This window comes from Coregonus lavaretus, assembly GCF_964263955.1.
Source record: "Coregonus lavaretus genome assembly, chromosome: 5".
Taxonomy (NCBI): domain Eukaryota; kingdom Metazoa; phylum Chordata; class Actinopteri; order Salmoniformes; family Salmonidae; genus Coregonus; species Coregonus lavaretus.
This window is the reverse complement of record NC_139992.1, coordinates 22358188-22372337: the sequence shown is the minus strand read 5'-3', so window position 1 is coordinate 22372337 and position 14150 is coordinate 22358188. Positions and strand designations below refer to the sequence as shown.

The window sequence follows — 14150 nt, the reverse complement described above, 5'->3', positions numbered from 1 at the left end:
CTCCTCTCACCTCCTCCTTCTCTCCTCTCACCTCCTCCTTCTCTCCTCTCTCCTTCTCTCTCTTCTCATCCTGTTTATTCCTCCTCTATCTCCACTGTTATGTTGACTTATCGCTCTAACCTTCAGAGTTGTGTTTCATCCAGAAGTGGATGTTTGAGGTTGATTGTGTCTTCAGGTTACTGCTGGAGCTCTGTTTTGCATGACCATTGATTGTTCTGTTTGGAGATAGAGAGAAGAGGTTGTTAGCAAAGACAAGAAAGGCATAAAAAGGCGGGTAGCAAAGTTACCAAAGGCAGAACCCAGTCTCTCCTCTCTTGACCTTTGTCCATGGAATTCATTATTGTCTCTCCTCTCTTCTCTTCTTCTCTCAGCCCTCCCGTACCCGGGCGTAAAGACCTATGTAGATCCAGACACCTATGAGGATCCTACTCAGGCTGTCCATGAGTTTGCCAAAGAGATTGACCCAACCCGGATCCGCATAGAAAGAGTCATCGGAGCAGGTGGGCACTCTATCCTCAATTATCCATTCAATTCAACAAGCTTCATTGGCATGGAAAGAACAAGGTAAATTATGGCAACAATATATAATTTATATTCAGTACTCATTACAGAAGCTCCTTTAGATTTCCACAGTATGCTCTATATATACCCTAGTGGGTGTAAGAAGATCTGGCATTTGGGTGTAATATGCCATATGAAGCAATCTGTTTTAATTTTACAGAAAGGGAGTTAATTATATCTCTCCTATACAGTAGAGAGCCTGTGCTTCCCCTCCCAGCACTTGATTTAAGACTAAATTCTCTCTGCTCAGTATAACAATCTACCAGTCTAACACACACACACTCACAGTGGGGGATATTAAAGCTGTTAGAGCTTTAGAGAACAGAGGAGAGACTATGAATTGATTGTAGGCTGATAGTTCAGAAGGAGCAAAGAGACATTTTAGAGAGTTGAATAATTTAAGTTAATAATAAATAATTTAAGTTAAACGTGTTAGGGAGTTGCCGCTGTACTGCAACACTGCCCTCCAGTGGTTTCATATGATTACTGTGTGTGTGTGTGCGCGTGCGTGTGTGTGTATTCCAGGTGAGTTCGGGGAGGTGTGTAGCGGTCGTCTGCGGACGCTGGGGAAGAGGGAGATTGCCGTGGCGATAAAGACGCTGAAGGGCGGCTATGTGGAGCGCCAGAGGCGGGACTTCCTCCGAGAGGCCAGCATCATGGGACAGTTCGACCATCCCAACATCATCAGGCTGGAGGGCGTGGTCACCAAAAGTAAGGAGGATCATGGGAATTGTAGTTTATTGGGTTTTTAGGGGTTTACATGGACAGACAGCAGAAAGTGTGTGTTTATGTGGGACAGCTGCCTCTGACACCGGGAATGAGTCATTACAACCAGCCATTCCACATGGCTGCATATGCCACACACACACACACACACTACAGCACAATGCGTAGCAGCCATTCCACGTTAGGCTAGTCCACTGTTGAGACACCTGTGTACTCCACACTGTCACTTTCTCCATCGTTCTTTCCCTCTTATCTCTCTCTTCACTGTCAGACACTCTTTTCTCTCTCTCTCTCTCTCTCTCTCTCTCTCTCTCTCTCTCTCTCTCTCTCTCTCTCTCTCTCTCTCTCTCTCTCTCTCTCTCTCTCTCTCTCTCTCTCTCTCTCTCTCTCTCTCCCTTTCACTCCCTTTCACTCCCTTTCTCTCTCCCTCACTCTGTCTGTCTCCGTATGTTGTTTTCCCCTCCTCCACTCCAGAGTCTAATTAAAGGAGAGAGGTATCAGGGTGTGACTATCTTACCTGAACAGAAACATCAGGTAACGCTCCACACTCACCACTACTTTACACTCTCATTAGTTTATTTGGATAGGCTTCTGCAGATAGAGAAAGATAGTGAGAAAGAGGAAGAGATAGAGAGGAGAGAGAGAAGAAGAGAGAGAGGTAGAGAGAAGGAGAGGAAGAGAGAGAGAGAGGTAGAGAGGAGAGAAGAAGAGAGAGATGTTTACATAGAGAACTCAGGCCTGGTCCTATCTGAAGCTCAGCTACAGAGCTGATAGAGAGAGAAGTGTAATCTGGTCAGCACCATGGACAGACAAATCTGGTCAGCACCATGGACAGACAGCCTCTGATCACTGCTCTCTGCTGCCAGCCCAGCCAGCTGCTCTATACCTTCAGCCTCCATTCACCACTGACTGCCTCACAGAGCCCCCATTCAGGTCCGGCCTGGCTGGCTGATGAAATCACTGGCCTATAGCTGAGCCAGATACTGAGGGTCATGACCTGCTTCCTACCTCTCTCACTATAGCCGAATAGCAGGCCAGGGATGTCAGCGCCAAGGTTATTTCACTTCAATGAAACTGATACATGTCTTCAAGAATCAATGAAATAGTAATTAGTTAACTGAAACTCAGTCCTCCAAAAAGTGTGATACAATTGAAATAGTACATTTTACAGGAAACCGAGTAATCATGACAACAACCCCTGACTGAGGCCTATTTCTGATTCAACCGTGGCGGGGTCACACTTTTCAACCTCCCGTCCTGTTTATTTTCTCATCTCAGATTTGATATTCCGATATTACAGCCTCACCACGGGCTTGTCTATTACAGCCTCACCACGGGCCTGTCTATTACAGCCTCACCACGGGCCTGTCTATTACAGCCTCACCACGGGCCTGTCTATTACAGCCTCACCACGGGCCTGTCTATTACAGCCTCACCACGGGCCTGTCTATTACAGCCTCACCACGGGCCTGTCTATTACAGCCTCACCACGGGCCTGTCTATTACAGCCTCACCACGGGCCTGTCTATTACAGCCTCACCACGGGCCTGTCTATTACAGCCTCACCACGGGCCTGTCTATTACAGCCTCACCACGGGCCTGTCTATTACAGCCTCACCACGGGCCTGTCTATTACAGCCTCACCACGGGCCTGTCTATTACAGCCTCACCACGGGCCTGTCTATTACAGCCTCACCACGGGCCTGTCTATTACAGCCTCACCACGGGCCTCTCTATTACAGCCTCACCACGGGCCTGTCTATTACAGCCTCACCACGGGCCTGTCTATTACAGCCTCACCACGGGCCTGTCTATTACAGCCTCACCACGGGCCTGTCTATTACAGCCTCACCACGGGCCTGTCGTTACTGCCAGACTGTTGGGCCGATTACCCAAATGAACAGAATACTGTGAGGAGTAAACAGAATGTCACTTTAGCGAAGCTAAACGAGCGATCGACATAACCAATCAGCTGTAGTCAATGTGGATCAGGAGCTGTGAAATGTCTGATGAGTTTGAACAGTGGGGTTTCCTATAGTGTTCACTCTCATTCATTAACATGGAGCTATGACACTTACTCTGTGTCAATGGATGGACAACACAACAGACAAGGAACATAACACAAATCAATGGGCTCTGAAATAGTGAAAAACGTTGTTTGATTAAATGTGTAGTTTTATGGATCACTGTATGATTTGGCTGTATGATCTCTAATGAAAGATCTCTGTCTGCTGTCTTTAATGAATATTATTATCATATATTAAACTGTCCAGAGCTGTCTCTGTCTCTCCACAGTGTGTAATCCTGTAATTAGTGCACTCAGCAGCACACTCACCCACTGGGTTACCCCATGAGAGGCAGGGGGAGACAGCCGATAGATACCCCTTTGTCCTCACCCCATTCTCCTCCTCTCTGCTGTCCTGACTCCTTACCGACTCCTCACCTGCAGCTCCCTCTCCCTCCCAGGCCTCTCCTCTCTCTTCTCTCTCTGCCCTTACCGTGGCTCCTCTCATCTCCTACTCCATTGACCTCCCGCCTGTCTCCCTCTCCTCCCTGGTGTGACTAAAGAGTAATAACAGTGGCCAATAATTAGAGCAGGCTGTTAATCAAACAGGATGTTAATTAATCCAGTGGTGGATTACGGTCCACTCTCCCCAGGCCCATAGACCCTCACAGTGAAACAGCGTGCTAATGCTAAAGGCTAATGCTAATCCCTCCCCAGGCCCATGGACTCTGACAGGAAACAGCATGTTGATGCTAAAGGCTAATGCTAATCTCTCTCCAGGCCCATAGACTCTGACTGGGAAACAGCGTGCTGATGCAAATGGGGGCAGCAGGTAGCCAACCCTTGAGCAAGGCACTTAAACCGCAATCTGCTCCAATGGTGCTGGACCATTGCTGACCCTGAGCCTCTCAATGTTTGAGTGTCTGGAGAGATTGGGACAAATTTCCATTAAATATAGAATAAAGTATCTATTCTAACCCCCGGTCTAATCTCCTATTAACCACTGTACGGAGAGTAACTCCACTCTGAGTCCTTCAGCAAACAGGGATTCGTGAAACACAGGGAAACATGAGCTAGTGTTAATTTGATCCTCTTGGTTACTCTCTGCAGCAAATATTGACACAATGATGATACACAGACAGTATGCAAGAGATGACTGCTGCTTGGTTAGTAGCATTACTGTAGAGCAAGGTTCTCCAACTCAGGTACTGGAGAGCTGGGTGAGCAGGCTTTTATTCCAGTCACATCTCTAGCACATCTGACTGACCTGGTGGCGCTGTGTGTTGTGATTTCAGGCAGACCTGTGATGATTGTGGTGGAGTACATGGAGAATGGATCTCTGGACTCTTTCCTGAGGGTGAGAAGCAAATACCTTTTTTTTCTTTATTGTGCATTTGTTTATTGATTTTCAATTATAAACAAACAGAAAGACATAACAAATGAAAATCTCGCTCTCTTGTGTCCCTCTCTCCATTAGAAGCACGACGGTCACTTCACAGTGATCCAGTTGGTGGGCATGCTGCGTGGCATCTCGTCGGGCATGAAGTACCTATCTGATATGGGTTACGTCCACAGAGACCTGGCCGCACGTAACATCCTGGTGAACAGCAACCTGGTGTGTAAGGTGTCTGACTTCGGCCTGTCCAGAGTCCTGGAGGACGACCCCGAGGCTGCATACACCACCACGGTAACTATGAGCTTCCCCTTACCTTATATGTGGTAATATTTTAAATAGCTTTCCCTGACCTTATCTGTGGTAATATTTTCAATAGCTTTCCCTGACCTTATCTGTGGTAATATTTTCAATAGCTTTCCCTGACCTTATCTGTGGTAATATTTTCAATAGCTTTCCCTGACCTAATCTGTGGTAATATTTTCAATAGCTTTCCCTGCAACACTCATCTTTCTTTCCACTCCATCAACGGCTGTTATTTTGTTCTATTTCTGTTCTGTATAGTCTTTCTGTTCCAAGAACACACAGTTCTCTGAGTCTGCATGTCCTCCTGTTGACCTCTATTCTCAGGGTCACAGGGTCACTCTGAGGGGAAGTGGTATATTCTGGAAGAAAACGGGAAAGAGAGAACAGAAAGGATATGTTGCTTCTGGGGGAATCCGTAAACTATTTTCCGCTCGACAGGACTTTGGTTTGGTAGGGTGAGGGGACAGGGGGAGAGTAGGGGAGGAGAGTGGGGAGCAGGCAGGTTGGGTCAAAGCCAGAATACGCAGTGAGGATTTGTGCAGACTGGTGGTTTTACTCTTGGCCTCATCTAAAGAAGGTAGAGGGAGAAATGCCAGGAGGAAGGTTAGTTATGCTGTTAAAGCAGCTCAGAGCATTTCTTTGTTCTTTGAAACAAAGTCTCAAACTGTGAAAATGTGTTTGTACACAGTGAAGTGCATTCACACTGAGACTGTGTAGCATATGGTCTGTAAATTGAACATATTTCCTCAAGCATGCATTGTCACGAACCAGATGGAACTTGACGTGTGTGTGTGTGTGTGTGTGTGTGTGTGTGTGTGTGTGTGTGTGTGTGTGAGAGAACAGGGAGGTAAGATCCCTATCAGGTGGACAGCTCCAGAGGCCATCTCCTACAGGAAGTTCTCATCAGCCAGCGATGCCTGGAGCTACGGTATCGTCATGTGGGAAGTGATGTCCTATGGGGAGCGGCCTTACTGGGAGATGTCCAATCAGGACGTGAGTTGTGGACGATGTCTTCTCTATGGAGTTAACCTGGGAGTCTTAATGGGGATTGGGTATCGTGAAACTCTGTCCTTATGAGTGTCCATACTGTATAATATCTAAAGCTTTGAGATTCCACTGTAAAGAGCGAAAGAGAGAGAATGGCCAACGGAGGGGTTTAAAAGTTGTGGAGTCAGACCCTGGCTGAGTGACCTCACAACTCAGGTCAATCGTCGGAGGGAGGAAGGGGATTCATCCCGTCACCCTGTGGAGTGTGAAAGCTCCTTGGTAATCCCCCTCAGCCCCTCACAGGGCACACACACACACAGCCCCTGGGGATTTGTGCTGCTGGCGAATAGCTTAGAAGTGCTTTCCAAGACAAACGCCCCCGCCAAGCCCTGACTGTTGCTGCCTCTGCCTCCTCACCATCTCCTCACCCCTCCCCCCATCCTGCCTCACCCGTCAGGGCTCAGAGAGGACATCAAGGCAACAGGCCAGCTGAACAGGCTGTAATATTCACACAGCCTAGAGACATGCTTTCAGGAGCTCAGATATACTGTAGTAATACTGGCGTAGTACACAATTCCTGAAATGGCTGGATGACATGAAGCGAGAAGTGTATGCGTGCTGACTCTCTCCCCTCATCCACCCCAGGTGATCCTGTCCATAGAGGAGGGCTACCGTCTCCCTGCTCCTATGGGCTGCCCTGTAGTTCTACACCAGCTGATGCTACACTGCTGGCAGAAGGAGAGGAGCCAGAGGCCCAAGTTCACTGACGTGGTCTCCTTCCTGGACAAGCTGATCAGGAACCCCAGCAGCCTGCTGGCCCTGGTTGAAGAAATACAGGGGTATATCACATTCAGAGCTACTTACGGCACTGATTTCACCCGCAAGTTAAAATGTTTTTAGTTCTTATATTCTCTTTTGTTTTATCAATCTGTCAGTCTACCAGAGTCCCCAGGAGAGGTGGTGGACTACCCCATGTTCATCTCCATCGGGGATTGGTTGGATTCCATCAAGATGAGCCAATACAAGAGTAGCTTTGTGGCAGCAGGATTCAGCACACTGGACTCTGTGGCGCAGATGAGTATTGAGTGAGTGGAGGGACTGTTCACTATTTCAAACATTACCCTAAAGTTACTCTAACTTTAACTAAACGTTACTATTGCACTGCCTGCCCACCTTATCCTTCCAATACCTGAAATTAACCCAACAATTTCCCTTAACCAATTTTGTGTGTGTGTGCGTATGCTTGCGTGCATGTCTTTTGTGTCTGTATTTGTGTATTGTGTGTGTGTGCTCATGCTTGTCTGCGTGTGTGTGTGTGTCTTCTCTCTCCCCCTAGAGACGTGCGGAGGATCGGGGTGGTGTTGATTGGCCACCAGAGGAGGATCGTCAGCAGCATTCAGACCCTCCGACTGCAGCTACTACACGAACAGGAGAATGGCTTCCATGTATGAGACCTTAGAACGGACAGACAGACGGACAGAGAGAGATGGACAGAGAGACAGACAGCTACAGCCTGTACCTCAGACAGACATACAGACGGACCATCTCAGCCCAGAGGCCTCTCTCACTCAGACAGACTACCACACACTTGGACCTTGATGCAGAAACTCCATAAAGCCAGACTGTTTTGTACACCTGAACCTGCTCCAGAGACAGGACAATACAGACAGGGACAGGACTCTGAGACACACTGTACTGGCTCCCCCTGGGGAATGTATGCCTTGTTGCAGCATCAGTAGTTCTCGTCTATTTGGAGCAACATTATTATAAAGTAGAGCTGTAGATTTGGGAACGTGATCTACTACATGTTTTTGTGACCATGATGTAGCTGCTAACAGACGAGAAATCAAAAGGATTGTCGTTAAATAATATGATATGAGTTATTTTGGAGTTTGATAAGTAAGCGTTATCATAAGGTATTCTCGTTGCGTTTTTTAACCTCTCCAGAGTATCTGGGTATGCTAATACTTGAAGAAGACCAAGTGTCCGCTTTGGAAGTGCGGAGGATTTCTGAATGTTGTATAGAACAATTTATCAATTATAATCCTTAAAATAATATTTATATCTGTGCAGTCCTGTATGTAAGCGCCCTAGTAAATCTGGATCTTATCTTTATTTATTTAAAATGTTATCTAAATGAGCAATATATGCAGTCGTCTCAGTAACTACGATAAGAGAAATAAATAAATGATAGTCTCTTATGGACCTATAGACATTGAAAGCAGATTATCAGCAAACCTCAACAGACTCAGTTACATGCTAACATGCTAGCTCTACAGGCCAGTCGTGCAATGCTAAAGACTTATGGCAGCTGTTGGAAAACAATGTATATAGTAGAAATGGAAACCAAGGCTGTTCGGCATACAGTAGTTGGTGTCATGATATGTGTTTGCTGTCAAGACTCACATGTATGCCATGCTAGAGACAGATAGAGGTATGTTCTGCTCGGTGACAGACGCACAGAGACAGCAGCACCAGAGTCATATATATACACATCTCTTTATCTCTATATGGCCCTCAACAGCATTGTAATAACCCATAAACCTCTCCAGATCCACGGGTAGCAGAGGTGGTTCGCTGAACCACCCAAAACTATGCCTGAAACCTGAAGACTTGCATTAGCTCCCCCAAGCAAATACTTAGGCTTTAACTTAGCAGGCTAACACAGTCTGGTGGAGCACAGACGCCCCGGGTTCAGGAGCAGGAGTGTACCTGAGGAGCCTGTACGGAGTAGGAGGAAGTTGCCCCTAGAAACTTATCAAAGTCAGTTTAATATTTTACCCCCTAATGGTTGAGGTAAGGATGGAGGTAGGCTAAGCTGATCCTAGATCTGTGGTTTGAGGCAACTTCTACCGGGCTGGAGCTCACCTGTCCAACAGGTGTTCACAGACAGAACGCTCAGGTGGAGGACACACACTTCGCTCCTCCTGGAAGGAGAGGCCAGATCAGGCTGTTTAGCATGTCTTACTGCTGAGCAAAGGGAGAACGCTCTTTTGTACAAAGTACAAGTATACTTATAATTCTTGTATTTTATTTTTCTATAATTTCCAAAGAGACGTGGTAGATCTTGCACACTGTAAGAGGCAGTTAAAACTGATATTTATTTGCAAATAAAGGTGAACAGTACTTGTGGTTAGATGTTGTCTTTTTATTACTGACTGTTTCATTCTATGGATGGCATGTTCTGATGGGAGGCATTGTTTACGGGAACTGTTCCATCAGATGATGCCTCCCCTCAGTACTGTGCCATCAAACTATTCCTCCCCATGAGAAGATTATCTGGTTGAACATGTCTATATTTACTGGAAGTATTCAGTGGTGTAGTGGAGGGTAAACACAAGTAAACGCAGTTTACCCAACTTTTTAATTTTGCTTGACAGTTTACCCAACTTTTTCATTTTGCTTGACAGTTTACCCACCTTTGGAAAAATCCATTGAAAGTATAGGGAGCATAACTTTTTTCACTACGACCGGCGATCAGAGTTTACCCATATATATATTTTTTACCACTACATCACTGGAAGTCTTTCATCCACCAGTGTCCCCAAGTATTTGAAGAATATACTGTATTTCAGGTGGACTTGTTAATACTAGCCAGCAGATGGGGCAGTTGGACCGTATATTATCAGAGCTGGGGCGATGTTGGGGATATCAAACATGTTGTTTACTGCCTGTGCTTAATTTATCAACTACGGATAAAGCAAGGGAAAAGCCAAGTTCTGCTATTGTCATGACTCATGATATGTGTTAAATAATTAATAATCAACTATAATGTATAGGCTAATACTTTTCTAAACTGGACAAAATAAGAATTCAAAAAGCACCAGTAGCCTATACATATTTCGCATTACTGTGTATAGGCTACTGTAGGCCTATGTAATGAACCTTTTCTCATGAAATTGACATTATCTAATCACCATCTCAGAATCACCCCATAGTGCGAGTCAGGTCACCAGTAGGTTCAGAGCATTCATTCACTCTAATAGGCTTATTCCAAGACTGGACATCCAACCTGCTGTCTAGTTACTTAGTCCTTATTTCCATGTCAACATTCTATTTTAGAACGTTAGACTAAATTGCAGCGAGAAATGGTAGAAACTTTCGATGATATCATGAGGTGGTAGGTGGCCTATACCGAATCCACATTTAAACCTTAGGCTCAGATGTTTTAAGCAGGACAAATGGGCCTGTTAGATAGACTTTTGGGATGGCTGGGGCTGAAGAAGTGTTGTGTTTGGGACTGGACAACAGCGGGAAAACCACCATCATCAACCAACTCAAACCCACTGACATGGCCTAACTATAATATAGTCTATAGGTCTACTGTAGGCCATTGACTGATGTATTTTATTGTGTTCTAAATTGAAACTTCTTAAAGTGGTGGAATTGTCCGTAGAGGTCCGAGACAGGATCGTGTTGAGGCACAGATCTGGGGAAGGGTACACAAAATATTCTGCAGCATTGAAGGTCCCCAAGAACACAGTGGCCTCCATCATTCTTAAATGGAAGAAGTTTGGAACCAAGACACTTCCTAGAGCTGGCCGCCTGGCCAAACTGGGCAATCTGGGGAGAAGGGCCTTGGTCAGGCAGGTGACCAAGAACCCAATGGTCACTGACAGAGCTCCAGAGTTCCTCTGTGGAGATGGGAGAACCTTCCAGAAGGACAACCATCTCTGCAGCACTCCACCAATCAGGCCTTTATAGTAGAGTGGCCAGACGGAAGCCACTCCTCAGTAAAAGGCACATGACAGCCCGCTTGAAGTTTGCCAAAAGGCACCTAAAGGTTCCCCTTCCAACAGGACAACGACCCTAAGCACACAGCCAAGACAACGCAGGACTGGCTTCGGGACAAGTCTCTGAATGTCCATGAGTGGCCCAACCAGAGCCCGGACTTGAACCCAATCAAACATCAATGGAGAGACCTGAAAATATCTGTGCAGGAACGCTCCCCATCCAACCTGACAGAGCTTGAGAGGATCTACAGAGAACAATGGGAGAAACTTCCCAAATACAGGTGTGCCAAGCTTGTAGTGTCATACCCAAGAAGACTTGAGGCTGTAATCGCTGCCAAGGGGGCTTCAACAAAGTACTGAGTAAAGGGTCTGAATACTTATGTAAATGTAGCTCAATTGGTAGAGCATGGCGCCTGTAACGCCAGGATAGTGGGTTCGTTCCCCGGGACCACCCATACGTAAAAATGTATGCACACATGACTGTAAGTCGCTTTGGATAAAAGCGTCTGCTAAATGGCATATTATTATATTATTATGTAATAATAATAATAATAATATGCCATTTAGCAGACGGTTTTATCCAAAGCGACTTACAGTCATGCGTGCATAATTTTTTTTTTGTGTGTATGGGTGGTCCCGGGAATCGAACCCACTACCTTGGCGTTACAAGCGCCGTGCTCTACCAGCTGAGCTACAGAGGACCACAGTTTTTTTTTTTCAGTTTTTTTTTTTAAATATATAAATTAGCAAAAAATTAATACAAACCTGTTTTTGCTTCATCATTATGGGGTATTGTGTGTAGATTGATGAGGGAAAAAAACAATTTAATCAATTTTAGAATGAAACTGTAACGTAACAAAATGTGAAAAAAGTTGAGGGGTCTGAATAACAGCCCCAGACCATTATTCCTCCTCCATCAAACTTTACAGTTGGCACTATGCATTCGGGCAGGTAGCGTTCTCCTGGCATCCACCAAACCCAGATTTGTCTGTCGAACTGCCAGATGGTGAAGTGAGATTCATCACTCCAGAGAACGCATCTCCACTGCTCCAGAGTCCAATGCCAGCGAGCTTTACACCATTCCAGCCGACGCTTGGCATTGCGCATGGGGATCTTAGGCTTGTGTGCGGCTGCTTGGCCATGGAAACCCATTTCATGAAGCTCCCGACTAACAGTTCTTGCGCTGATGTTGTTTCCAGAGGCAGTTTGGAACTTACAAAATGTCCCCATGGGGACAATAAAGTCATAGTCAGTAAAGCAGTGAGTGTTGCAACCGAGGACAGACGATTTTTACGCACTATGCGCTTCAGCACTCGGCGGTCCCGTTCTGTGAGCTTGTGTGGCCTACCACTTTGTGGCTTCACAATAACAGCCCTTACAGTTGACTGGGGCAGCTCTAGCAAGGCAGACATTTGACGAACTGTCTTGTTGGAAAGGTGGCATTCTATGACGGTGCCACGTTGAAAGTAACTGAACTCTTTAGTAAGGCCATTCTACTGTTAATGTTTGTCTATAGAGATTGCATGGCTGTGTGCTCGATTTTTATACACCTGTCAGCAACGGGTGTGGCTGAAGTAGCCAAATCCACTATTTGAAGGGGTGTCCACATACTTTTGTATATATTGTGTATATTGGAGCTGTGAGTGTTATGCATTGTGGTTATAAGCAGTGATGTAGTGGTAAAAAAAAGAAATTGGTGGGTAAACTGATCGCCAGTCACGGTGAACACTCCCTATACTTTCAATTAATTTTTTCCCAAAAGGTGGTTGAAATGTCATGCAAAAAATAAAGGTGAGTAAACTGCGTTTATTTGCGTTTACCCTCCACTACACCACTGATTATAAGAGCTGTGAGTTTTATCGCATAGTGCTTATATATAGGAGCTGTGTGTTATGGCATTCGTTGCACTGCAATTATTCACTGCTTGCTTGTTTTCAGCTAAACTTATACGGCCCACTCTCAGACGACTGGAAACATGTTAGTCAGGTGAAGGTCAGTACACCCTATTTCCCCCTATTTTGCCATTTATTTTTGATACACTTAAGTTATTGTTTGTTTGTGTGCGTGCGTACGTACGTATTACAGACCCAGACACAAGACATTGTCCCAACTATTGGCTTCAACATAAAAAAAATCAAGAGTTCAAGGTAGTAATTAACTTGTAATGTAAACTATGTTTAACTTATTGAACCAGATAAAAGTCATAAGTATATTACTATCGTGTGTTTGTTGATGCGTAACATGTATTTTGTCTCTACAAAGTTTGTCTTTCACAGTGTTTGACATGTGTGTTCAGAGCAGATACAGAAACCTATGGGAACATTACTACAAGTAGAACTTTACATCTGCACTGTTTATCTATATAGAACTGCATGATATGACAGGACATTTTAATCCAGAGGTGCCTTACCTCTAAACTTAGAGTAACCAAGTATTGCCTGTAGAGCAGTTTTAGTGGTTACACACACAACCCTAACTCTATCTCCAAGAGTTACCGGCCCCCCGATCAATCACTCCGACAAAAAATGAATCTCAATCTAGTTGCTTACCCCTGATGTAGAGAAACACATTCAGTGTTGTTTACGCTGTTGCTCCTCCTATCCTTGTTGATGACATAGTTTTCTGTTGTGGTATTCGAAGAGAGAGTCACGCAATCATATTTGTCATCGATAGTGGAGACAAGTTACGAATGGTTGTTGCCAAAGAGGAGCTTGATACTCTTCTCAATCACCAAGATAAGAGAATGAGAAAGTAAGAACGAGAGAGAGACAGAAAGAGCGAGAGTAAGAGAGAGAGAAGGAGAGAAAGATAGACAGAGAGACAGACAGACAGACACAGAGCCAACTGTTTCTTCACCTGTTCTCCGGTGTTCCTCCCCCCTCTAGACATCTGCAGTAGGAGGATACCGGTGCTGTTCTTTGCTAATAAGAGTGATCTTAGAGAAGCCATGTCTTCAGTCAAAGTCTCTCAGCTGCTCTGTCTGGAGAACATCAAGGACAAACCCTGGCACATCTGGTAGGACACAACTATATCACGCACACATGCACAAGCAGGTACAGACACACACACAGTGAGGTTACTAAAATCTGTCCCTCTGTTTCAGTGCCTGTAATGCTGTAAAAGGAGAGGGCCTACAGGAGGGGACAGTAATGCTGTAAAAGGAGAGGGCCTACAGGAGGGGACAGTAATGCTGTAAAAGGAGAGGGCCTACAGGAGGGGACAGTAATGCTGTAAAAGGAGAGGGCCTACAGGAGGGGCCAGTAATGCTGTAAAAGGAGAGGGCCTACAGGAGGGGCTAGTAATGCTGTAAAAGGAGAGGGCCTACAGGAGGGGACAGTAATGCTGTAAAAGGAGAGGGCCTACAGGAGGGGCCAGTAATGCTGTAAAAGGAGAGGGCCTACAGGAGGGGGTGGACTGGCTACACGGTACAGAACTGTGT

The 14150-nt window shown here is 45.5% G+C and overlaps 1 protein-coding gene and 1 pseudogene across 2 annotated transcripts in view; both read left to right on the top strand.

The window, feature by feature from the left end:
• The window catches only part of epha6 (eph receptor A6), a 171289-nt gene extending 162185 nt beyond the window's left edge, over window positions 1–9104 (top strand). The window contains exons 11-18 of the mRNA XM_084162398.1: window positions 372–500; window positions 1087–1272; window positions 4588–4649; window positions 4770–4979; window positions 5835–5984; window positions 6624–6817; window positions 6914–7063; window positions 7315–9104. Coding sequence (XP_084018524.1) covers window positions 372–500; window positions 1087–1272; window positions 4588–4649; window positions 4770–4979; window positions 5835–5984; window positions 6624–6817; window positions 6914–7063; window positions 7315–7429 — 1196 coding nt within the window. The 3' untranslated portion in view covers window positions 7430–9104. The remainder of the gene's footprint in view (window positions 1–371; window positions 501–1086; window positions 1273–4587; window positions 4650–4769; window positions 4980–5834; window positions 5985–6623; window positions 6818–6913; window positions 7064–7314) is intronic.
• Window positions 9105–10159: 1055 nt separating this feature from the next.
• On the top strand, window positions 10160–13730 carry LOC311129194 (ADP-ribosylation factor-like protein 6; annotated as a pseudogene). Its single transcript has 6 exons — window positions 10160–10272; window positions 12650–12697; window positions 12797–12858; window positions 12974–13042; window positions 13352–13446; window positions 13597–13730. The product of its transcript is annotated as an ADP-ribosylation factor-like protein 6 (transcript).
• Window positions 13731–14150: the final 420 nt, after the last annotated feature.